The sequence below is a fragment of the Callithrix jacchus genome, chromosome 15 (assembly GCF_049354715.1).
Source record: "Callithrix jacchus isolate 240 chromosome 15, calJac240_pri, whole genome shotgun sequence".
In the NCBI taxonomy this organism is placed as follows: Eukaryota; Metazoa; Chordata; class Mammalia; order Primates; family Cebidae; genus Callithrix; species Callithrix jacchus.
Window position 1 is genome coordinate 103,642,109 of NC_133516.1, and position 27,068 is coordinate 103,669,176.

The window sequence follows — 27,068 nt, forward strand, 5'->3', positions numbered from 1 at the left end:
AAGTACCTCTCCCAACGCAGGGACAAAATCTCCTTGAAAACATGCTTACATGATATGTAGACATTTTTGTTATAAAATTACAATTGAAATAATAATTTAATTATAAGATAAGCTGCTGCACAAATATGGTCCATATTCTTTTGAATCTGTCCATTCCGTTCAGAATTGAAGACCTCATTTGCTTACTGTTACTGGTATAGATTATTAGAATATGTTTAATTGCTTTAAATGGATCTAACAAACTTCACCCTAAACTGGCACCCCCAATGAGTAGACTGAAATCTTCCGGCCCTACCTCTCTGAGCAATCTGTCAGATACATGTCCCATGGCACCATGGGCTCCTAATAATTGACAAGGGGAAAGGGGCAGCTGGCAGAGTGGCATCGTCTATCGTCACCCAGGCTTTGATTAGATTTGTGGTGTTGCTGTTTGTTTGTTTTTGAGATGGGGTTTCACTCTGCCGCCTGGGGCTGGAGTGCAGTGGTGCAATCTCGACTCACTGCAACCTCTGCCTCTCAGGTTCAAGTGATTCTCCTGCCTGAGCCTCCTGAGTAGTTGGGATTACAGGTATGCACCACCGTGCCCAGCTAATTTTTGTATTTTTAGTGGAGAGAGGATTTCACCATGTTGGCCAGGATGGTCTTGAAATCATGAAGTCATGATCCACTTGCTTCAGCCTCCCAAAGTGCTGGGATTACAGACGTGAGCCACCGCACCCAGCCATATTAGTTTTTAAACCAATCAGAAAGGAAGGAGATCCTAGGCACATCATGGATGGCCATCCCTTTTGGTTGCTGGCCCAGTCAGTACTATCTGTCGAGCCTTGCCATTGGCAAGAATGCCTACAGAAGCGATATCTCACCTGTAGTGTGATGGCAGCTTTCTTGGTCATGGACTGATAGACACCATTAAATTCCACATTGTGGTCGAGGTCATACACTGGGCACTGCAGCACGCATGAGGAATAAAAAGGAAGCGTCCGTGAAGTCATGCAGTGTCATGCCACGCACAGGCCCTGTCAGCATCCTTCTGCTTGGGTCACAGAGCAGGGCATCTTTATTCGCCAGGAACTAGGCAAAGCTTTGCCCGTGAGCAGTCTTCCTAAGACCTGGGGCCTCGTCCTCTAAGGTCAAAGTCACTACATATTGATGAGAACTATAAAAATATTGTCTTAAAGTATATAACGCTTTTTTTCAATTTTCAGTAACACCTCAGGAGACAGAAAGAACTCAATGTTGCAATAAAAATTTAAAGACAGAAAAATGGTTCAGTGTTAGTTTTCTTGAGCCCAGAGTTTGGTCTTCCTGGTTCCTTGTAATGATCCTTCCTCCCTGCCTCCCTCCTTTCCTTCTTTGCTGGTTCTTCGTAATGATCCTTCCTCCCTGCCTCCCTCCTTTCCTTCTTTGCTGGTTCTTCGTAATGATTCTTCCTCCCTGCCTCCCTCCTTTCCTTCTTTGCTTTGTTCATTTTGGTGAAGAGTTAACTATTCTTGACCTCTCCAAATTGGTGTCTGCAAACACAGTCTGCCCACTCGTGTTCGCAGATACTGTCCATATTGTTGTGTAGTTTTGGAAGGGAGACACATAGTAAGAAGATGGCATGCTTCCCACCCTTCTCTTTCATTTGTTCTGGAATAATATAATGCTCTAGAATAGAAGGTTGGCAAGTCGCCAGCACTCACCATGATATTCTGGACGGAGACAACAGAACACGGAGAAGCCATTTCAGAAACCACCTTAATGACAACCGAGTCCACATCTTTGGGAAACTTGTATAGAAAATACTGAGAATAAGAAAAAGAAAGACATGATTTATATTTACATGAATAGAATTGTTTCCTCTACTATTAGGCACAAAATTCATATGTAAATCTCAGCGAATCTCCATTAATGAATTCAGTGAGTATTCATCTCATACATACTGAGAACTAACTCTGCAGGGCTCCGGGCCAGGCATTAGAAATATGACAGTAAATAAGACGAAACAGCCATTTTCTGCAATGTTGCTATTTCTTTTTCTAGGGTAAAAGAAGTAGTCATGTCTTTCTCAGCTAAACTTTGCTGTCCTTTATTTCTTTTTCTGTTTAAGAAGCATCTCACTGCCTTTGAATGAAGGATAAGTGAGATATAAGATGGGAGATTTCCTTCTTTCTGTGTGGTCAGTGTGACACATGAAAGCGCCATACTGAAAAGCAGACAAGCCTGTTCTTTAAGAATTTTAACCACCTTCCCATAGGCAAGAATTAGCACTAGACCCATCCTCCCCCTTCCCCTTTCGCTCAAGAATCTAGTTGCTGATTGGAAAATATTGAGAACATAACAGAGATTCAAAGACCAAGCCTTATGTAGAGTCCCCCGAAATATGTTCACAATTTTGGGCAGGCTGAATTATATTTTAAAAGTATTTCTCAAATAACACCAGAATTTGGAAACATTTCTCCTTTTTTTTTTTTTTTCCAGACAGAGTTTCGCTCTTGTTACCCAGGCTGGAGTGCAATGGCGCGATCTCGGCTCACCGCAACCTCCGCCTCCTGGGTTCAGGCAATTCTCCTGCCTCAGCCTCCTGAGTAGCTGGGATTACAGGCGCGCACCACCATGCCCAGCTAATTTTTTGTATTTTTAGTAGAGACGGGGTTTCACCATGTTGACCAGGATGGTCTCGATCTCTTGACCTCGTGATCCACCCGCCTCGGCCTCCCAGAGTGTTGGGATTACAGGCGTGAGCCACCGCGCCCGGCCTGGAAACATTTGTAATTGAAAGAGGTTGTACTATTTACCCACGTAGATTATGAATGCACTGGAAAAATGTATTAGGGCTAAGTTGTAAACTTGTTCCTAATGATGAAGGAAGGGAAATTCTGCCAAATAATTATAAAAGATGATAACTGGTTGACAAGCTATGCTAAGCTTATGATTAAGAGTTTGAGAAAAGCAACCACAGCAGGCTCCCTATTAAGACTCTAAGAAATCTATCATGTACAGAGAGGCAAACCAAGTTAAAACCTAACTTTGCATTTCAACATCCTATTTGCTAACCCTATTTTGAGTATCAGGGCAATACAAATGGAATCCTTTTCAATATTCCAAAGCTTTCTGATGGGGAAAACCTGTCTCAGAATTAAGGAGTGTCATTATTGATGCAGTCGGAAGTCTATTCAAACCTGATAACAGACGGCAGTACCCCCAAGATCCCACTTAATTTTAGAGCTTGACTCAAATACATATAATATAGGGCCCTTCAGAAGATGAGGAACCTGGAATTCCCAAGCGTGTTCTTGGTTCCCAGGGAAACCAAACTTTGTAACTCAAGAGCATTCCTATGATTGCTGTTGGCAATAATGAGCCTCATATACGTTCCCATATATGATAGTAATTGGTTTTGTGTAAGCAGCAAACACCCACTGAAATTAACATCAGCTTTATCTGTAAATTATCATAAACTCCAAATAAAGTTTTTGACCCCTGCCTGACAATCCACCTTTACCGGAAAGAAGCGAATGACAACTATCCAAAGCAATGGCTGGATTTTGGCTGAAAAATCACTATCGGGGTCCTGACCTCCTCCCCAGTTTCCACAACCTGCTTCTATCTCCTGGAATAGAGATAGACAGTGATTGACACAGGTCATCTGAGAATGTGTGATCATTTGGGTGAATTTATAGAAAAAGAAAATATTTCCTGTAATCCAAGAGGATACAAAATGCAAGGCAAAATGAGACCAGTTAAGAGTAAAGTAAGACTTTCATAGATATCAAGGAACTTGTTTTGGTTCATTAGGTTGTTCTAAGTGTATTTTACTCCAGTTTGGGGTTTACATGCAAATTATTTAACTTCGTTTTTTCAGAGACAGGGTCTCACTCTGTCGCCCAGGCTGGAGTGCAGTGGCGCAATCATGTATCACTGCAGTCTTGACCTCCTGGGCTCAAGTGATCCTTCTGCCTTAGCCTCCTGAGTAGCCAAAAACACGGGTGCAAGCTACCATGCCCTGCTAATTTTTTATTTTTAAAGTTTTTATAGAAACAGCGTCTTGCTATGTTTCCCAGGCTGGTCTTGAACTCCTGGCCTCAAGCAGTACTCCTGCCGAGTCAGCCTCCCAAAGTGCTGGGATTACAGGTGTGAGTCACCAACACCTGATCAGTATATCATTTTATTATAGTGCTGTACAGGACTGTTAGATTTATACTATTCCTGTAGTTAGAGTGAAAGTAATTTCCCTTCTTTCTTAGGTTTCTTTCTTTGCACCTGGCAATTAGTGCTTTAAAAATATTTCTTGAAATTAAATAGTCAATAAATGTTGAGGGCAGTCTATTAAGGGCCTTTGGCCCTCTTCTGCCACTGGGTGGCAGTGTATATGCATCGCAGAGACCTTCACAGACTGGACGTTTAAAGGATGTGTGGGAGTTGGTTCATTTAGGCTTGGGAGGGCTGATTGTGCATTAGTCATTTCCCAGCTGTTAATGACAGCACAATGGGAGCTTAAATCCGCCATGGGAGGTGCTTACACCACAGAAATGGGCAAGTGCTACAAATCAGGGCTTTCTCTTTTAGAACAGTTTTTTTTTTTTTTTTTTTTTTTTTTTTTTGAGATGGAGTTTCACTCTTGTTACCCAGGCTGGAGTGCAATGGCGCGATCTCGGCTCACCGCAACCTCCGCCTCCTGGGTTCAGGCAATTCTCCTGCCTCAGCCTCCTGAGTAGCTGGGATTACAGGCATGTGCCACCACGCCCAGCTAATTTTTTGTATTTTTAGTAGAGACGGGGTTTCACCATGCTGACCAGGATGGTATCGATCTCTTGACCTCGTGATCCACCCACCTCGGCCTCCCAAAGTGCTGGGATTACAGGCGTGAGCCACCGCGCCCAGCCTAGAACAGTTGTTAATTATGTACCAGCACAACAGGATTGCAGTATATTTTCAAGTCCATGTAACATGTCAATTCCAGTTTCATTACTCCAGATCAAAACCTACGTAGCTATTTATGACGAAAGCTATATTACAAACTAAAGAAAACGTACAACCAACTTGTTTCAAACATGCTATTATGCAGACTTTCGTCTTTCAGAAGCTATGAAAGAGAAAAGGAAGGTAGTTAGAAACGACACCAGAAAAACAGCCTGCCTCAATCCAAGTTTTCATGTATTTATACTGTTATGATTACGGTATAATGGAGAGCACTACAAAAATATCTAATTATCCTAATGTTTTTTGTCACCATTCTGGCTCTTTGTGACAGGAGAAACTAATTTATTACCGTTATAACATTGTAAGCATTAAAATCTGTCTTATTTTCATCGTGTTTCCAGGTCAATTAATAATTTGTGTATCCGTTTGGTGTCAGCTTTTCACTCCCTGTCCCCACTACCACTTCCCAGACGTCAGGTTCATCATGGCGGACGTCGTGCCTCCCTGTTCTTCATCATGTGTCTCCAGCACCAGGCTCAGTCTAACAACGTGCTTGGTGCAGAGTGGGCACATGATTTGCTTAGTGAAGGTTGAACCCAGGAATACCTGAAACCAAATATCATGCCACCGAGCCAGGAGGTGGAGGTTGCAGTGAGCCAAGACTGCGCCACTGCACTCTAGCCTGGGCACCCACTTCATACCAATTAAAGTGATGAGATTAAATCCTGTGTCCAAAATTCCAGTAACACGAGGCATAAAGTGGAATACAAATCCACTTCAAATTGTGCAAGGTCAAGGGCACACCACACGCTAACTCTGCCATAGTAACATAGTTTCATTAACAGGCAGGCAACACCAACAGGTGGGCTGCTGGTGACTTTGGAACCCCTTCACTTACCTGAGGTTGAGAGGGGCTGGCAGTAAAGTGAAAGGCAACATTTGTCCTGAAAAACGTAAGTGGCAGAAGGGAAAGGAGAAAAGTGAGAGAAAAGGATAAGTTAGTGAGCAAAAATTATTTATTTAAAAGAAAGCCATCTTAAACCAGACTCAAGGAGACCTTCACCCTTGGCGAGGGGAGTTCTGGTCCCGTGAAACTGAGAAAGCAGACTGAATGGGGCTTGGTGGCTCCAGCTCTAAATAATGACCAAACTGGGGAAAGGGATTATGATTTTTGTGTCTTTAAATATCCATGAAGCCAAACCTACATAAAGTCGTTTGTTTACTTTTGTAACTGCTTTTGCCTTGGGACTCTCTTGTGCTTGATTTTACAATCAAGCCAGGGTTTAGGTAACAGAAGTGAGCTGAAAGAGAGGAAACCCAATTTCAAGGTCCTTTGGATAATGTAGATACTATTTCAAAATAATTCTGATGGACCCATGGCAAAATGGATCATTTTCTACAAAGCGCGGGGAACAGATAACTATATGGGTTGGTGTCTCGGGACAGAGGCATGCCCTTCCTATCCCCAAATACCTCCCGAATTGCCTGCCACACTGGCTGAAATTCTCCAAGATTTAGTTCCGTTTGGATTAGGCATTGCTTTCCAAGACCCTCCTTTAAAGTAGAAATACCACCAAAAGAGGTTTTTTTTTTCTCACCAATTAGTAATTTGCTGTAAATTATGTTATTAGATACTTTCATTCTTCCATGTAAGACAGCAATGATCTAGGGATTGAAGAAAGGAAAGTGTGAAGAGGACAGGCACGGTGGCTTATGCCTATAATCCCAGCACTTTGGGAGGCCGAGGCGGGCAGATCACGAGGTCAGGAGTTTGAGAACAGCCAGGTCAACATGGTGAAACCCTGCCACTACTAAAAATACAAAAATTAGTTGGGTGTGGTGGCGCACACCTGTAATCCCAGCTACTGGGGAGGCTGAGGCAGGAGAATTGCTTGAACCCAAGAGGTGGAGGTTGCAGTGAGCCAAGACTGCGCCACTGCACTCTAGCCTGGGCAATAGGGTGAGACGGTCTCAAAAAAAGAAAAAGAAAAAAAGAAAAACAAACAACGAAAGACAGTGTGAAGAGATCGGAAGCATGAGTTGGTAGCATAGAGGGCTGTCTGCCGTGAGCATCTGTGAGACAGTTCAAGTTTGTCACAAAGACACATGTGGTCTTCTCTATAGTTTTATAAGGGCTGCTTTGGACTTTGGTTCTCTCTGGCTCTTGTCTCGTTGTTAGCCATGAAGATCGTGCACACAAGTCCACAGCAGTCTCAGATCAGCAGGCTGCTGAAACGCCACACCTGGGGGTGCATGTCCCCACCCCTCCAATGTGCCCTGAGTTTCTGGGCATCTGAACTTGAATTTCTGGGATCCCTCATCAGCTTCATCCCCCAGGGCTCTCTGAAGACTTTTTTCTTTCCACTCCAATTTTCCTTTCATAAAAATTAAATACCTGTTTTAAAATCAAAGATTTCTTTAGAAAAGGCAAGTTGAGACATTTAAGCAAGAGGTGCGTAATTAGAGGTGTTATTTAGAAGTCATAAAATTTGAGCACTATTCATAAAGGTAATGACCACAATTTAGGCTGTGGTCGGACTGGGCTTGGAATTTAGCTCACAACAGTGGAGGCCATTTTTATGTATCTACTTGCAACAGAAATCGTAATGAATGTTGAGAATTGGTTCTTCTGAAGCACAACTGAAAACCTCTGTCCTTGAGTGTCAAACCCGGTTATGTTTCTGCTCCAGGGAGTCCTTGGCCAGAGTTCGGACCTTTGATACTCTGTGTGGGTAGTGCCCTTTCGGCAGTCTGGGAGTGTCTCCCGCTGTTACCGGGACAACGTGGGACCTTCAACTCTCTGTGTTACCAGATCAGAGGGACAAAGAGGACACGGTTTTCTTGGCTGGACACATGACATCTCCTGACTCTCTTACTGCACCCTCATCTTTCAAGTCCCTCGGCGCCTCACGATGGCGTGAAATTTGCAGACACAACCCATATTTTTTGGGCAGACATTTTAGTTTTCCCCTTCATTTGGGTTTCAGTCATACTACTAAATGTATGGAGATGTGATACTCACTTTCTGTTTCTTTTTTCTTTGTTTTTTCGCTTTCTGGTTTGGTTCTTTATGTTTTATTTGCTAGTCCAATGCATGCAAACTTGGAAAACATGTTACTGCCTGTAAGACTATCATTTAAGTCCTCTCTCTGTCATGGAGTCACCAGTATGTGCAAAATAAACATTTTGTCTGTTGCAGATGAAATATTTTGCTTCCTTTCACATGGACCCAACAGAGGCGGGGAAGGTTTATTTTACTACGGGTCATGGACGACAGAACAAAGCTAACTGAAGCTCATGCATTGTTCATTTTAGAGAAAGAAGTATAAACATTTCAACTGATTTGTTTTAAAAATTAAACACATTTTAACGTGTTTATGTTATGTTTATTTGTTAAACATAAGAGGCTAAAAAGCAATTTGTTTCCATGTGTTGGCTATTTCAAGAAAGGGGAGAAGGGGGAATGTGGATGTATTGAGAGTTGGGGGTGCAGATAGGGAGGTCAGGAGAAGAGTCAGAGGAGGGCCCATGGGGAAGGTGGAGAGAGGGAGAAGAAATATAGACGGCAGAGGAATAAAGCAGAAGAAAAAGAAAAGAGGTGGACGGAAGAGCAAGTAGAAGAGAGGCAGGACGGATTTTCAGTAGATTCCAGACAGGACTGTGAGATTCACAGCATCTTACTCGTCCTGCATGAACACACCCGGAGCACAGAGCCCAGTGGGCACTCCTACATGAACACACCCGGAGCACAGAGCCCAGTGGGCACTCCTACATGAACACGCCCGGAGCACAGAGCCCAGTGGGCATTCCTACATGAACACGCCTGGAGCACAGAGCCCAGTGGGCATTCCTACATGAACACGCCTGGAGCACAGAGCCCAGTGGGCACTCCTACATTAACACGCCCAGAGCACAGAGGCCAGTGGGCATTCCTACATGAACACGGCCGGAGCACAGAGCCCAGTGGGCATTCCTACATGAACATGCCTGGAGCACAGAGCCCAGTGGGCATTCCTACATTAACACGCCCGGAGCACAGAGCCCAGTGGGCATTCCAAACCCCTCCTTTGTTTGTTGAAGGAGATTATATCCTCTTACTCACTTGAACTAGGAACTTCAGAATGTCATTCCCTGCCCTCTCCTCCTGCCATCTGCCACAGACTCCCTTCAGGACTGCAGCTTTCCCTCCCACCTTCTTGTCATCGGTGACCCTCTGCCCGTCATTCCTCGGGTCTGAGTATAAACTCCGCACTCAGGTACTGAATTCCCATTCTTTCTATCATTCTCTGGGACTTTGCTTCTACAAATATCCAACTCTCCTATCAAGTGAATTTGCCTTTCTACCTCTTTGTTTAGAAATATATTCTAGTCTCAACCGTTTTCAAAATAAATAACAAATACCCCGTCCAAATGCCTCCCTTTCCCCGGATCTCTATTCTTTAATGTCATTCTATATCCGTCCTTTCTTCACAAACCAGCTGCTTCTAGGAGGCTGAGGCACAAGAATCCCTTGAACCCAGGTGGTGGAGGTTGCAGTGAGCCAAGATTGTGCCACTTGCCCACTAGCCTGGTGACAGAGCAAGACTCGGTCTCAAAAACTATATATTAAATTAACCTGAAGTACCATATTAATATTGCTTTAGGGTAGTGGTTCCCAACTCTGGCTACACATTAGAATCACCTGGGGAACTTTAAACACTTTACCGGTGCCCAAACCTAGAGCCTCCGATTTAACTGCTCCGGGAGGATCTCATTCACCAAAGAATCTTCTCCTTGTTCTTGTGGAGGATAGAGTGTTCACGGCTCTTATAATTATCATGTCACCTTTTCAACACCAGAATTAATGGAGGGACCCAAGAAAAAATGCTGTGACTACTCCATCCTTCTGACCATTCATTCATTCATCTGCCCATCTTTCTGTATGGGTATAACACTATGTCAAGGAGTGCAGAGAAGACCAAGATAAATATTTGAGTTCTATTAGCAACTCTACTGGCTACAGATGTCTTTAGAAACTGCATTAAATTTAAGGAGAACTTTACTGTAGAAACATGCTGATCAGAAAAATAAGCTGCAAAACAGTGACATATACTATTTGAAATATTCTGAGTTTTAAAAAATTAACTTTTTTTTTTTTTTTGAGACGGAGTTTCGCTGTTGTCACCCAGACTGGAGTGCAATGGCACAATCTCGGCTCACTGCAACCTCCTCCTTCTGGGTTCAAGCAATTCTCCTGCCTCACCCTCCCGAAATTTAACTTTTTAATTGAACTATAACAAACATGTATTATAGGTAAGTGTGCAGTTATAAGCATATATTTGAATAAATTATCATCAGATAAACATAATCATGCACTTCTCACCTCCCCAAAGGTACCACCATTCTGACTTCTAACATCAGAATAGCTTTGCCTGTCTTTAAATTTTATACGAATGGAATAAAATAGCATACGTTCCTTTTGTTTGGCTTCTTTTTTTTTTGAGATGGAGTGTTACTCTGTCACCCAGGCTGGAGTGCAGTGGCGGGATCTCAGCTCACTGCAACCTGCATCTCCTAGATTCAAGCACTCTCCTGCCCCACCCTCGTGATTAGCTGGGACTACAGGCACCTGCCACCACACCCAGCTAAATTTTTTTGTATTTTAAGTAGAGATGGGGTTTCCCCATGTCGGTCAGGCTGGTCTCCAACTCCTGACCTCAGGTGATCCGCCTGTCTCAGCTTCCCAAAGTGCTGGGATACAGGCGTGGGCCACTGAGTCTGGCCTGGCTTCCTTTTCTCAACATCGTGAGATGTATCCATGTTGTTCGGTATAACAATAGTTTCCTCATTTTTATTTTTGTCTGGTAACCCATTGAACGAATACTGCAATTAGGTATCTAGGAGTTGGGTGTACATCAAAGGGCCTTTCGATTCACAGCAACTTGGGAGTTGTAATGGAATCACATATGGCTGTAACTTTCATTTCGTATAGCCAATGAGGTTGTGTTTTTTTGACCATTTGGGCAGCTTCTTTAGTGAAGTGTTCAAGTCTCATGCTTTTTTTTTTTTTATGAGCTTGCCTGTTTATTTTAGTTTTTTTTTAAAAAATGGGGAAAACAGTACTAGGCACACAAAGAAAGGACAAAGCCACATTCCTACCTGTGTTACTAACCTGAGAGGAGAAAACAGGAATAATCATAAGGACAAGAAAATAGCTTAATGTCTTTCCTAGAACTAAAACAAAACTTCCTCGTGGAGTGTGGCACTGGTTGGAAATACAAAAGTATTCAGTCACCAGTCACTCTTGCCTGGACTGCAGGCTGGACAGAACCCTCTCCCCGATCCCTGAAAACAGATTCACCTGTGAGGTCAACCACTCACCCGCTGCAGCAGCCCCCTACTCCCTGTCTTTTGTGTAGATGAAGGCCCTGCTGCTCAGTTATGGGAAGGAGAGTTCAGGAGATGCTAAAATCATACGCTAAGTGGATAATTTCCTTCCAGAGTACCAGTCTGTAAGGATGGAAGAGGAACTCAGCATCCACAAGTGCAGGAAGCACAGACACGTGAACAGAGAAAATCCCGCTTACTGGAGCTGGAAGTGCTTGAGCTTGGTAACCAGCAGTTTGTACTGGGCACCCAGGGGTGCCATGGATGCTACATCTACAAATATCATTTGCTCCAAGGGTCCCGTTTCATTGGTTGCTTCGGAGGGACATAAGGTGCGGCTCACTTCTTGGTAGTTGTAGCTCCTCTGGTACCTAAGTAGCCAACACAGGGGTAAAAATCAGCAGAACAAGAAGGAGACTCAGTGACTGACCAGGGAAAGGAGCCTATCTCATTTGCTTTTCTCCAAATTTGTTTTCAAATCCTTACGTTTTGATTTTTAGGCTGGAACTATCAATAGTAATTTTAGAGCTAGTGTTGTTGGCATTGGGTTGTAGGATATGAGAAAAGGCTGTGAAGACTGTTCCGTGCTGACCAGTTCACTGAAGTGGCGTCTACATTACGCTAAGATGTTCTTCAAATTCAGTGAGGAATAAATACCCAATTTTAGGGGAAAACTGTTCTGATAAAACAACCAGCTGATTCCATTTCCCACTCTTCAAAATCTTGCTAAAACGAGAGTAAAGAAAGCCCTGGAGTCCAAGTCAAAGCTATCAGAATTAGTATTTCAATCCTCAAATTTCTCAACCTTAAAAAATAATGTTATGTGACCGTTTTGCATGCCTTCCAGGTTTTTTTAAATTAGTGCAATAGTCCCTTGTACACTTCTCCCTGCAAAAATATAAACCTGAGGAGGGCAGGCACTTCATTGTTCCACTGCTGTCTCCAGCACCCACCACTTAATAGTACTCAGTGAACATTATTTAATGAAGAATTAGGGGAAGAGTTACTCACTGATGTTAACTGCTGGACATAGCCCATTGGATGGCTATTGGTCAACCCGGTACCCAAAAGCTACAGAATATCACGGTACGATTTTAAAATGGTAAAAGCTCTACTAGGTGTTGCCAATCTAGGCAACACCTAAATTGCCTAGATTTTTAGAAGATTGTTCATCTAAAAATTGAACAGAGCGAACAGGTCAGGGCATGCACCGAGATCATTATTTGCACTTCATATGCAGACTGTCTCGACATTCCAAATGTCTGATTTTTCCTTTCATTAGGGAAAAGATCAATCAAGTCCTAGGATACTGAAGAAAATCAAATGTAGCAAAGTTGCCTGGGAGAAAACCCACTTACAGTCCTTGGAAGAGCAGGGGAACCTGCCAGGACAGCACCTCTTTCTGCTGGCGAACCACGACGAGGACTGGGTAGTTGAGATTCTCAGAGGAGCTGTTCACATACACCCTCACGGCAGTCACCTGCATGGGAGGGTAGAAAGAGGTAATGTAAAATGTACATATGCACACACACACACACACTCGCGCGCGTGCACACACACACACAACGCACATGCATACACACCCCATAGCTGCCATATGAGGCTCAGAAACACTTTAATCTCTGACACTTTCTTCCATGATAGGTAATCCAAATATCCCAGTGCTTTCTCCTCATTCATATTGTAACCACGGTGGGTCTCAACTTTGATTGCACATTGAAATTGCATGGGGGATTTAAAAAAAAATGATGCCTAAATCCAACCTGCCAAAATTCTGACTCAGTTAATCTTGGATGAGGCTAAATTATGGAGCCTTCAAACAGCAAGCTGGGGAGTTTGAACAGACCAGGCAACACAAGATTTTGAGAATGAACCCAGAACAGAAAAAGAAAGATACTGATGTGCTTTTCTTCTTCTTTGAATATAAATGCTAAAGATACAAATAGCTAAAAATAACAGTGTTCACAAAGCCACCCTCCTTCAAAAAGAAACCCTACAAGACCTTCAATTGCTGAAAAACTTTAATTTCGGGTTGGTAAATCATTCTGTGTCTCAAATAAAAATGTTATGACCGCATTTTATTACAGCCTAACAGATGGCCTGGTGCTCCCACCAACAATAAATCATGACGCTTCCCAGCAACAGATATCACAGGGCGGAGTAGTCTTCTCTTTCTCTTGCTCTGAGGTGTAAATCAATCCTTGACACAAAACGCTTTTTTATATCAGTAACTCCATAGGTCTTTCTGAATACGCGCGTGCCAACCCTATTAAGAATTTAACCCTATTATGGTTATTTTAAAGACAGGAAATTGAGAGTGACTTTGGATCTAGATGGTATTGGGGTTTTTTTTTCAATTTTTTTTTTTTTTTTTGACAGAATCTCCCCTGTTGCCCAGGCTGGAGTGCAGTGGTGCAATTTTGGCTCACTGCAAACTCCGCCTCCCGGATTCAAGGGATCCTCGTGCCTCAGTCTTTCAAGCAGCTGGGATTACAGGCATGCACCACCATGCCCGGCTAATTTTTGTAGTTTTAGTAGAGACGGGGTTTCACCATATTGGCCAGGCTGGTCTCAAACTCCTGACCTCAAGTGATTGGCCCGCTTCGGCCTCCCAAAGTGCTGGGATTACAGGTGTGAGACATTGCGCCTGGCCTTCTTTCAATTTTTATAATACCATAGGCAACATGGAAAAGAACAAAATAGAAGAGAGACAGGGTAAAAACAACAACAAAATTTGATCTTCCACATGAGATTCTGTTTTTCTAATGCCTTAGTATTCTCTCGAAAATGTCTTTATTAGGAGAGACAAAATCCTGCAATTAAGCCCTAATGATCCACTGGGCATTCAAAACGTAAACTGGGAGGAAACAGAATAGCATAGAAGTCATCTATTGCCATTTGGATATCTTATCTCATTCTCCTTAATCAAGCCACTGCATGGCTTTTTAAATGTTAAAATAGCCCAAGAGTAACTTACTAATTGGATAGGAAGGGCTCGCTCTGAAGGGAGAGTTTCCTTGTGCCTACATGCTACGTGTTTCCATGGAAATTATGCTGCAGCTGAGAATTGCCACATATCTCTACTGAGACTTCTTTCTGAAGCTCTGAATCCTCACAGGCACCTCGTACTCAAAGTGTCTGAAATGGACCCCATCACTGCCTTCACTCCTAACTTTATTTCTTCTGAATTCCCTTGCTGGTTGAATGGCCCCACCATGCAGACATTCATCTAAGCCTGAAGGGGAGATTCATCCTGATTCCTGCTTCTTTAGCTCCCTTGCTTCCATCTCCTTAATACTGTTCACACCCAGATCCTCCTCTCCGCCCGGAGTGACACTCTCTCAGTCCTGCATCACAGTGACCCTCCTTGACAGTCCCCTATCTGGTCTTCTGACCCCAGGGCTGCGCTTGCTAGGAGGGCAGTTTCATCTGTCATTCCTCATTTCCCTTCAGTGGCTCTGAGGAGTTTTTGGATTTGCCCCAAAGTAACAAGAATACTATAGTGAGTGCTCATGTACTTATCCAGTTTTCATAATTATTAACAAATATAATTTATTTAATTTATACCTCCTATCCCCCATATACCCCCGCCACTGGATTATTTGAAAGTACACACCAGGCCAGGCATAGTGGCTCACGCCTGTCATCTCCCCGTCTCTACAAAAATTACAAAATTAGCTGGGTGTGATTGTGCCTGCCTGTAATCCCAGCTACTCGGAAGACTGAGGCAGCAGAATTGCTTGAACCTGGGAGGTGGAGGTTGCAGTGAGCCGAGATCACGCGTCGCACTCCAGCCTGGGCCACAAGAGCAAAACTCCATCAAAAAGAAAGAAAGAAAGAAACACACCAAAGATCATACCATTTATCCGCACCACAGTTCAGTCTATATCTCTAGGACACGAAGCCTTCTCTTTTTAACTTAAATACAACCCCATTTTCCCACTTGATAATATTAATAATCTTAAAAATTATTTAAATCCACATAGTGTTTGAATTTTTCAATTGTTTCAAAATGTTTTTTCCAGTTTAAAAACAAATTGGGCACAAGCAAGATCCGTTGTATTTGAACACTGTATTTGGTTCACACGTCTTTTGAGTCTCTCTTAATACAAAGGGTTCCCTTTCCTTTTTTTAGCCGACACGTGTTTGTTGAAGACAGCAGCTCACAAAACAACAGTACAAGTCTGTAGAAGAACCCACATTCCAGACTTTGCTGAGTGCACCCCGCAGTGTCAATATTGATCTCCTGTATTGCCTGCAAACTGGTGGTTAGATCCAGAGGCTTCATTAGATCCTAGTCATCAAATTTCTCAGTCTTTTCCCTGAATTTTGAGTCGTAGTCAAGGAAGTTTTCATCATTCCTAGCTACTGAAGAATTTGCTCATGTTTACTTTTAGTATTTTATGGTTTCATTCTAAAAATTATTTAAACCTCGGACCCTTCGCCATCAATGCTAGTGTGTGGTATAAGGAGTGGCTGTGATTTTATCTTTGTGTCATATGCTCTCCAGTTATCCCAACGTCACTTACTTAAAAGATCATCTTTCCACCACGGATTTGAACCCCTCAAGCCTCTTCCTGAGCTCTTCTGTGCCTTCGTCTCTCGTTTCTTTACCTACCAACACTCCCACTGCCTTGTCATTCCCAGTTACTGTTTCTCAGAAGGGTTATGTCCTCAGTGGCCACTGGCCTTTGGATATCTTCCTCATTCTTAAAGTCTTCCTTGGGGAAGTCTTCCCTAACCTTTTCCTACCCTACCAAATAGGTGGTGTCCCTCCCTTTTGCGGGGCTGCTGTGTGGCCTCTAATTACCTCTAGATGGTGTCTCTACCACAAGAGCAACTTTATTACTTTTTCTTGGCCATTTCTTTTATCACTTAAATTGAGATGTAATTCATACATCACACAAGCCATTCTTTTAAAGTGCACAATTCAGTAGTTTTTAATATATTCACCAAGTTGTGCAACCATCACCACTATCTAATTCTAGAACATTTTTCTCACCCCAAAAAGAAACCTGTGCCTATTGGCAGTCACAAGGAAGGCACGAGGCCTTCCTTCCCCCAATCCCTGGCTACCACTAATCTAATTTTTGTCTTTATGGATTTGCCTATGTTTCAAATAAATGGAATAATGTGCCCTTCTGTATCTGGCTTATTTCCTTAGCTTAATGTTTTTAAGGTTAATCCATGTTGTAGCATGTATCAGTACTTTCTTCCTCTTTATTGCTGAATAGTATTCCATTTCATGCATATGCCACATAGTGCTTATCCATTCTTCAGTTGATGGACATTTGGGTTGTTTTCTTTTCTTAGCTATTATAAACAATGTTGCTATGAACATTTGCATACAAATTTTCACGTGAACATATATTTTCAGTTATTTTGGGTATATGCCTATGAGTTGAATTGCTGGGAGAGATGGTAACTATGTTTCACTTTTTGTGGAACTGCCAAAATGACTTCCGAAGAGGTAGTCATTTTACATTCCAATAATTGACCTAGCAAGCAATATCTAAGGGCTCCAGTTTCTCTACCTCCTGGCCAACACTTGTCACTATCTGTCTTTTGGAATATAGCCATCCTAGTGGGTGTAAAGTTGCATCTCACTGTGGACCGTGTAACTGCTAGTTTACCTCCTTGGCTCTTCTAGGAGGATGCAGACTTCATCTTTGGTATGCTTAGTGCCTGGCAGGGGGCATTAGCTTAGAAGCAGGCTCACTTTTGAGGCTGTAATACAGACACTCACCAGGATTACATAGCATGTGTTTTTCAAGCACACTTTGGTTTGGCTTCAAGTCTATAGTCGTTAGAACTGAGATGAAACCTAAGGAGCTTGTCTACCTCCCTTTTTTCACCTAAGATGCAACCTCCTCCTCCCTTCTTAAGTACTTAATGTCAGACAGGATTTCCTTCAATCTTTTCTTCACACTTTGATCTAAGGCAAAGATTTTCAAATTTTCGTCTGCTTTTTAGCAAAGCAAATCCCTCAAGTCAACCCCTAGCATTTCTAGCTCGGCAGATCAAGAATAAAACTTAAAAATATAAACTTTTAACAGGCGGCTGGGGGAGTCCGATTTACACGGGTGGGGACTGCACTTTGGGAAGGATTGTTCCAAAGAAACCATATAATGGATAGTTCCATTTGTCAGCAGCTCGCCAGCTGCCCACTGTTTGAGATGTACGTCCGTGAGATCACCAATATTAGAGCTGGTCTGGAAGCCGGTGTTTGCTGAGGCTGGCACTGGGCTGGCAGAACAGACGTATCGCTGCCACGTTTATCCCACTTCACTGTTCATCTCCACACCCTCATTTATTCCTGGACTGGCTTTTGCAATCCACTTACCTTTTTTATTATTTAATAATGTTCTTACTAGTCCTGATGAAAACACACTCAGAGATACTGGCATAATAAATTGCAAAAAGTATGTTAGAGTAGAAGATACTTTTTCAAGATGAACATTAGTAGGTTACCTCCAGGAAAGAATAAAGAGCCCTGATCAAAATTTGCTTTCCCTTTCCCCAGGCTAATGTGCGGCTGAGAAAACTGGATTACATTTGCAGCAGAGAAGAAAGCTGCGTAAAGGCCAAGCTAAATGAAGGACAGGGATCGACCATGCCTAATGGGCCCTGACACCTTGTGAAAGGCCATTTCTAAGAGCTAAGATTTCTCCTCTTGTTGCTGCTTCCTGTTGCCATGACAACAAGAGCACTTTATTACATAAATCTTGTTTGCTTCCTGTGTTTACTACAAGCAGGAAACTGAATTATAGCTAGCTGCGAGAGAATTATCTAAGTCCTTACATCTCTGACATTATACAGATCACAGCTGTGTGAGGTGTTAAAGCCTGGAGACCTCTGTTGCCAGTAGTTCACAATGAAAAGGAATATATTTCTGCTGCATAAGAGAATGGAAATGAATTCAATTCGGGAATCTAGTTTATTTTTGCTAAAATAATGAGACCACAGCCTCTGTTATTTGGAATGTTAGGTTACGAACCAGGTATTATTGATTTCCATTATTTAGTACACATTGTTTTCCTGTATGATCTTGAGAAATGGACTCCACTTGTAAAACAGCTACAATAGTATCCGCTGATGGTCCTTTTTTTCAGACGTTTAACCGTTCGAGTAACTGTGTTGTGTTCGGTTGTGTTCGCTGGGTGTACGTCTGCAGGCGTTAGGTTCTTTGGTCCTCCCCGCTCCCTCCCCTCTCTCCCATGCTCCCACTCTCCTCCATCAGACATTTACTGAGGGTTTTCCCTGAGTCAGGAGCTATAGGAGACGCTGGGGATATTCTAAAGGCAACCCTACCCTTGAGGAGGCTCGCAGTCTCGTCAGAAAGACAAATGGAAAAGCCACCAATAACTGCATAATGTGATGAGTAGACGGTAGCGATGTGAACAGGGGCTGTGGGCACACAGAGGACAGCGTGATTCCCCCCGGAGAATCGCACAGGCGGTTCCGTCGCTTCCTACAAGTTGGGCTCTTCCACATAGGTCCTGCCACTGCCTGCTGGATGCATAAGGCCTTGACTCACAGTGTATCTTACATCTGGGAAGGCACTCAGGGAGACCATCTACTCCAACCATCCCACGTACAGAGGAGAGCCTGAGATAGGGGTGATGGCACCTCTATCCTCTCCAAGGATACTCAACAGTGGAAGGATCGTGACCAGAACCCAAGCCTGCGTTTCAGCCTCCACGCAATGCTTGGTCGGAATATGCTGCCATCACTATCTTGGATCCCTGGATCCAGTGAACACACCTGTGGGTCATCTGCCCCTCTCCTAGGAAATGAAGAAGCTATATAAACACCGTGCAGTTGGAGAAGAGATAAGCCACAGACTAGGGATGTTTGTACATATATAACAGACGAAATATCTGTATCTTGAATATATAAGGACACACAAAACTCATAAGAAAAAACAGTGACCAATGGAAAAGTGGGTTAAGGATATAAACAGCAACTAAAAAGAATGACCAGGCTGGGCATGGTGGCTCATTCCTGTAATCCCTTGAGCTCAGGAGTTCAAGACCAGCCTGAGCAACACAGTGAAATCCCCGTCTCTATAAAAACAATAGAATAACTAATTGGGTGCAGTGGCGTGCTCCTGTGGTCCCAGTCACCCAGAAGGCTGAGGCAGGAGCACCGTTTGAGCCCGGGAGGTAGAGGTTGTCGTGAGCCGATAGGGCCACTTATACTTCAGCCTGGGCAATGAGAGTGAAACCCTGTCTCAAAAAATTAAAAATAAAGAGAATGACCGAAGAACCCGTGAAAAGATATTCAGCACTTACACTCATCAGAAACGTACAGTCTCACTAGTATTGACAATGCCACGTTTGCAACATGTAGAGAAATAGAAATTTGTATATTGCTAATGAAAATGTTATTTGGTACAACTTCAGTCAGCAAGCTGCCAATATCTACTGCAGCTGAAGATGACTTCACATCACATTTAAGCATCTCCATGACTGAGTTTATGCAGAAGAAAAGCCTTACACGTGCACGAGGGGTCAGACAAGCATGCTCACTGCAGCATTCGTTGCAGTAATAAAATTTGCAACCAACCTGAGTGACAACAAAATAAACTAAATAATAGAAGTATGAAGAGATAAATTATATTCATGCACTGAAATGCTCTACAGTGGTTAAAAGTAAATGAACTGAAATATAAATCAGTGTGGGTAAGTCTCAAGAAGATAAATTGAGAGAAGGAGCAGGTTGCTGAAGGCAACGTACTAAATTTCCCCATTTATGTAAACTTTGTAAGCAAAACAACACAGTATTTTTATTTGTACGTCTTCAGCAAAATGTACATATTCATAAATGATAAGAAATGTAAATTAATGGACTTCAAGCATTTGGAAGGATCTGAGATTTGACCCCTTTGCCGCACTGTCATCAAAACTGGGAGGAGACACAAGTCTCCCGGGTTGGAAACAAATAATTGTATGAGCCTTGTCAGGGTAATCAACAATCGCATCACTTCCCCTGGTTCCCATCCACTTCCCCATCCTGCTGACGTGGATGGGTCCTGATAGATGTCTACCCATGTGCAGCGGGTGGCACTACCGGAGAGGAGCCCTGGGCTTAGAACGCCACGTCTTTTATGACAGGCAATAAGTCTGCCTTCCTTTACTCCACCGGGGAACATTGTTTTCTGAGGCTGTTTACTATGCAAATCTCCTTGAAATGATAGTATTTTAAAAGCTGCAGCTGGCACCTTCCTGTAAGATGTGCAGAAATCAAGAGAACCTATGAAGGATGGTCTCCCCGAAGTGGTCACTTTTGGGGATGGAGGAAGAGGATCAGGGTGAGGAAAAACAGAAAACAAACTGTCTCTATGTTTCTTAAGGTGAGTATGCGGCACATATGTGCTTGTTACATTATTTTCTATACTTGTTTAAATGTCTAAAAAATTTCCTAGCAATAATAAAAAGAAGCTATGATGTGTTTGCCCGCTTCTGAGCAAATACCCTCATTTTATAAAGTCTCCTGGTTACGGGTGCGGCAGAACCCACAACACACTCTCATTGCTCTCCTGGCTCATTTGCCACGGTCTACACTGACTCCAGTGTTTGACCTGCTTGTGTTAACTTCACAGCCCAGATCCCCCCGCCCCGCCCCATCTGTCTCTCTCTCCTTCTGTCTCTCACATGCAAATGGAAACTACATTTCAGGATGGGGTGCTGCAGAAGCGTAACTGCCTCTTTAGGTCTCAGCCACCCGCAGAACTTCGCCTTGTTTTTGGCCTCATTCACATAGCTCATGTCTCCATTTTTCTGCCCTGGAAAATAAATATAGCCAGGGGGGCCGTAATACCAGATGAAGTTGGGATTATATTGAAGAGTGATGTGCAAGCCTTGACTCCGTATCATGCGGTTAGTTTCCTAGGATGCTGTAACAAGGTACCAGAAAGTAGATGGCTTGAAACAACGGAGAGCTATTCTTTCCCAGTTCTTCAGACTAGAAGTCTGAATCAATGTGTTAGCGGGGCCATGCTCCCTGTGAGACCTTCCTCTGGATAGAAACCTTCCTTGCCTCTTCCTGGCTTCTGGTGGTGTCTGTCAAGCCCTGGCATTCCTTGGTGTGTGAATCTCTGTTTGCCCATCACTCCCTTCTCTGCCTGTTGTTATGTGGCGGTCCCCTGCGTGTCTCGTCCTCACATGCTGCTCTCTGTGTGTGCCTGTGTCCGACTTTCCCTCCTTACAAGTGTTTCGGTCACGTTGGATCGGGGCCCTAATGACCTCATCTTAACTTCATCACATCTGCAAAGACAACACTTCCAAATAAGTTCACATTCATAGGTTCTAGAGGTTAGGACTTCAACATATATTTTTGGACAATAAATCAACCCATAATATTAGGTTTGTAGGATTTTAAAGAAATAAGTCATTCTCCAAAACACTACCATTCCCTCACTGTCATATTATCTTCAGCTTTTACTTATTGCCGTTAAAGTGAATTAACACGGAGACCAGGCCTGAAGAATTCCTGAGCAGACAAAGCCAATTAGGCCTCATAAATGTACTGAAACTTGCTTGACTTGCAAATATAAGTTGGGATCACAGGTGTGATGGTTCATGCCTGTAATCCCAGCACTTTGGGGGGCCGAGGCGGGTGGATCACCAGAGGTCAGGAGTTCAAGACCAGCCTGACCAGTATGGTGAGACCCCCGTCTCTACTAAAAATACAAAAATTAGCTGGGGGTGGTGGTGGGCACCCGTAATCCCAGCTACTTGGGAGGCTGAGACAGGAGAATTGCTTGAACCCAGGAGGCGAGATTGCAGTGAGCGTTGTGAGATTGGCACTGAGACTGTGCCACTGCATTGCACTCCAGCCTGGGCAACAGAGCCAGATTCTGTCAAAAACAAAAGATGAAACTTAAGGCAAACCCATCAGAAGCCACAAACTAACTGATAGCTCTGTAAGTAGGAACTTTCCAGCAGGGTGGACCAAGTAAAGCAGTTGTGTAACTGAACCGAGAAAATATTTTCTTTTCTTCATTTCTCTTCTCACCCTATCATACAAAGCCTTCTCCTTGTGTTCCCTCGGCTGAGCCCAGGAAGCCACTTCCGGTTTGGAGCTGCCTCACTGATGCATCTGTTTGCTCAACTACACTCTTTAAAGTCTCACTGTGCCTCAGTTTACCTTTTAACACTGCCAAGCCTCTTCACGGGATTGCATGTCACAGCTGGCTGGCTGAAGATGGGGCTTCTGGGAGAGTCCAGTGATCGTAAAAACATAAAAACAGCTGCCCCTGAGCAGAGCAGCCGTGCAGTCCTGAATCCCTTTCTTTTCAGAAGCTGGCAATTCTCATTAAATGGAGCATTTCATCCCAAGCTTTTCATAACTACTGCAGGGAGTTTAGCTATGTCAATCACAATTATACTTTTTTTTTTTAAAAAAGATAAGCATTAAAATAATTTCTAAACTTATTGAAGTGACTGTTTAAGCTTCCCTCAGTCTGACTCAGCCTTCAAAACTGTCTTCGATGCACTCACAGTATAATAAAGGAAGAGATGTAGACCTCGATTTTATTTCTGGCACTCAGACCTACGAGCTAGGTGGCCTTGGGCAAATCACTTAAGTCATCTGGGCCTCGGTGTCTTTAACTGTAGAATGGGAACAGTAACACCCAGACTACCTGTCTCCCTGGGCAGCTTCATCAGTCACATGGTGGATGAAGTGGGACTGTGTTTTGTGACTTCAAAGAGCACCAGGGAGTGCAGAAGGCAGAGCTGTTTCCATTCCCATCCATTCATTAGTCAATCAGTTACTGACTATTGTCTATGTGTGGAGACACACTCCCAAGCCCAATCACCCTTAGCGAAAAAATTATACAGTCTGTATCATGTAGGATGTTACTTTCCTTTCACAGCCTGGCTTCCAGCTGGCCTGGAAGAGCGTGCTCATGAAGTGCGGTTTATTCCTGGGGAGCTATTTATTCCCTATACTTTTCAGTTCTCAGCATTTTGTACTCAGAGCACTTTTCCAGAAAGAGGCGGTGTCCAGACCTCATCTCGCCAATTTCATTATGCCAACAACAATCTAGAATAAATACATTCATATAAGCCTTCATCCTTTGGTTTATGATCTAGGTTTACATTAAAATATTCAATTTTTTGCCTGTAATCCCAGCTACTCAGGAGGTTGAGGCAGGAGAATTGCCTGAACCCGGGAGGCGGAGGTTGCGGTGAGCCGAGATCGCGCCATTGCACTCCAGCCTGGGTAACAAGAACGAAACTCCTTCTCAAAAAAATAAAATAAAATAAATGTTCAATTTTAATGTAAACCTAGGGAAACGTTTTCAATGGGAAAACGTTGAAGACAGGGATAGTCATTGGCAGGCCAAGCATACAGAAAAATGCACAGTCAGATTCTGCCTACTTTCTGATGAACTTTGTTCAATCAATAAAAGTTTGACTCCCTGTCCTGTGCCAGCCATTGTTCTGGACACAGGAGATACATTAATCAGCAGGGTACACATAGCGCTCTTCTCTTCAGTATCAGAGGTTTGCAAACAGGTCTTCATACTGACATTCAAGTTTCTGTGGGGATTGCATGACATACATTTTGGGGGGAATATTTTCCCAAAGGATGAGGAGGAATTAACCAGAAAACTAGGGGGAGGGCAGAGCAAGATAAATTTCCAAACAAAGGGGACAGTGTGGTGAACGTGAGGAAGAAGAGAGATGGTGAAAGAAGCATATTTGAAGAATTAAGAGAATATTAGTTCGCCTGGAGGCTGAGGTGCATGAAGGGTTACTATAATCCTGAAGAGTGTTACAAATCATGTCGGGGCGGTTGGGGCTTTTTATTCTAAGGACAAAATGGTTGCCATGCTCATCCCTGGAAACTCAATGTGGCCTCTGTGGCTGCTGAACAGCTGCTTCCTTGCATTGTTTCCCAAGTCAGAGTCTACAGAAAGCAGGTCTGATTGGCAGCACCTTGGCCACATGCCCGTGTCAGAGCTTGGCGGGGGGTAAAAATAAGAGGTGGGATGAGAAAGTCTGTCGTGAAAAGGGTTCTACCTCTCGCTAACACTCATGAAATGGAGAATGTCCCCCAAACACGTAAGAATGGTGTATTAATCCATTTTCATACTGCTGTCTTCACATCATACCCAAGACTGGGTGATTTATAAAGAAAAAGAGGTTTAATGGGCTCACAGTTCCACATGGCTGGGGAGGCCTCACACTCATGGCAGAAGGCAAAGGCACGTCTTACATGGTGGCAGGCAAGAGAGCGTGTGCAGGTGAACTGCTCCTTATAAAGTCATTAGGTCTTGTGAGACATCACAGTCACAGGAACAGCATGGGGAAAACCCACCCCCATTATTCAGTTACCTCCCCCGGTCCCGTCCCATGGCACATGGGGATTATGGGAGCTACAATTTGAGTGGGGGTATGGCCAAACCATATCAAATGGGGTTCAGGCTGGGCAGTCGAAACATGGCTAGGCTCCCTTACACTTGGGACCCTTTTAATATGCAACAAATAGCAAGACTGTCTTACAGAGCAGTTGTTCCATGGAACGTACTTTGAGAAATGCTGCCTTGGATATTTTTCCCAGGAACTGGTGTAAAGATATTCAGTCCTGAAGAGTCTGACCAATTCTGGGCTATTTGCCTCTCACTCCAAGAGCTAATCGTTTTCTGCCTCTCCAGGTTTTTCAGTTTTTGCATTGGTCTCTTTCTTTTTTTTTGAGATGGAATTTCACTTTTGTTGCCCAGGTGGAGTGCAATGACACAATCTCGGCTCACTGCAACTTCTGCCTCCTGGGTTCAAGTGATTCTTCTGCTGCAGCCTCCCAAGTAGCTGGGATTACAGGCGTGAGCCACTGGGGCCAGCTGCATTGGTTTCTCAGTGCCACTGACCTCCCTGGCTTCAGACAGCCCCAGACTCCTGGGAGGCAGCCATCAGCTTGGGTTGGTTCAGCCTCCTTGCAGGTATCTGAATGTGCTCATCTCCTGGGCATGATTTCTTTTCTCCTCTTTATCTTTCCTGTTTCTTTCTCTCTATCTCTTGCTAGATCTCATACTCCTGTGAGGGGATTAGAAAAGAAAAAATAATTATTTTTCTGGTTTGAGGCAGAACTCAAGTATCCATGGCCTGGATTTTATTTCCATACACTGCAGGCAAGCGTCTTCTAGACATGTTCTGGGGCCTACTTAATTAATGTTCTGAAGATGGAAAAGCAGCAGAAAATTACTGTTATGATTCTAAGAGTTATGATCTGACACTTATCAGCCATTTATTTTTGTAACAGAATTTATTGCCAGACTGGTGCCTTTTAGAACTTTAAATACATGTTTTTCGGGATGTAAGTATTACCTAAAGGAAACTGCTTTCTAAATGAGACAAAACCAATCATCTGTAATCATCTTCCTCTTCAAGACAACTTCTTGAGACAAGCAGAAGAGGCTTTAAGGAAGTCCATGTTTAAGAGAGAAAACCATTTCTAATCGTGGAGAGAACATTGTGGCAGAGATGATCTATACCACTGGAATTCACTCTGATGCTCCCAGGAGGTGCTCCTCATTAAATGGGTGAAGGTATGGGAAATGGCCGCAGCACCCCAGCTTTCTCCCCTACGACATATTGATCCTTGCCTGTGTCTGGGCCCACGAAGCCATTTCCAACAAACGCCCCAGCTTCAGCTCCCTCCGTGAAGATGTTTGGTGGGGTTGGTTTTGGGGTTGCTCAGCATCCCAAACCCTTGCATGGTTTGGAGGAACCACCCCCACTCCACCCCACTGTATGAGTTTTGTGGGAAGCAAGGCTGCCCATGGATGTCAAAGGGGCCAGATACAGGACCCGTGCTTGGATAGCTGGATTTGCCCATTTGGTACATTCAGTTGTGAGTAAATGACACAAAAATGAAGGGAGAGTTTAGAGTTCATGGGCAATGGTGATATCGATGGTGTCCATGGCAGCAGGGTCAAGGGGTGACCATATCTGGTGGAAGTGGAGATGGTGGTGTCAAGGAAGAACCCCAGCCAAACCATTCCTGGGGCATGACTACTGCTCTAATACCCTGCAGTGTAGTCTCCCTTGGTCCCCAGATGTGGTCTGAGCCTGGAAACTTACGTTTGTGAGCTACTGGGCATCTTTTCAATGAATTCTTTTTCTGCTTATATTTGCCAGTTGATTTCTGTTGATTGTAGCTAAGACCACACATGAACCTATATCCTCTTTCCTGTCCATGTCACTCACACCTCTCAGCTATTTTAGCGTCTCCCTGTCTACAGATCTCCCCAAATCTTATTGCACACCTAGATCCCACCACTGTTTGTCCTTATCCTCCGATGTTTACCCCTTTGCTGCACAGATCAATGTCGTCTGACTCTCAGAAAGTTGTAATTCTTCCTCCCCGGTGAAGGTGGCATAGAGAGGAAAGGGAAGCAAATACAGGATCTTATTTAGAAGTAGGGGAAAAGAAGAAAATTCAACTGTGGGCACTCAAATGTTAACTTTTTGCCTCATAACATACGCTCCCAGGTAGGGGGTTATTTAAGATAGATGTGAGTCACTTTGTCCACAAAAGGGCAGTTAAATCTAGAGGGACAGAAATAGTTGGTTAGTCCTGTTTGTCATGGCTTATCTTCATGACTGCTTAGTGGGGACCCAGAAATACCAGTTCTCAGGAATAACACTTCCATGAAGTAACATACAGGCTAACTGCTTGGGTCTCCAAGCTGCCCCGTTCCTGGCACAAAGAAGGAACCCAGCATTGATGGAAATAAAACATGCACACACACTACACACGCACGCACACACACACACACCCCAATCATC

At 43.6% G+C, this 27,068-nt stretch overlaps 1 protein-coding gene across 7 annotated transcripts in view; it reads right to left on the bottom strand.

The window, feature by feature from the left end:
• SIDT1 (SID1 transmembrane family member 1) overlaps positions 1 to 27,068 on the bottom strand; it is a 95,925-nt gene that overhangs the window by 52,022 nt on the left and 16,835 nt on the right. For 2 of the 7 annotated variants that reach the window (XM_035274486.3, XM_035274485.3), the window contains exons 2-6: positions 12,627 to 12,748; positions 11,469 to 11,639; positions 5,801 to 5,846; positions 1,683 to 1,784; positions 864 to 947 (exon numbers count right to left, since the gene is read on the bottom strand). In XM_035274486.3, the coding sequence (XP_035130377.2) occupies positions 864 to 947; positions 1,683 to 1,784; positions 5,801 to 5,846; positions 11,469 to 11,639; positions 12,627 to 12,748 (525 nt within the window). Of the gene's footprint in view, positions 1 to 863; positions 948 to 1,682; positions 1,785 to 5,800; positions 5,847 to 11,262; positions 11,640 to 12,626; positions 12,749 to 24,810; positions 25,314 to 27,068 lie in introns of those variants that run through there. The other 5 variants (XM_035274492.3, XM_035274491.3, XM_035274488.3 and 2 more) reach the window with 4 other exon arrangements.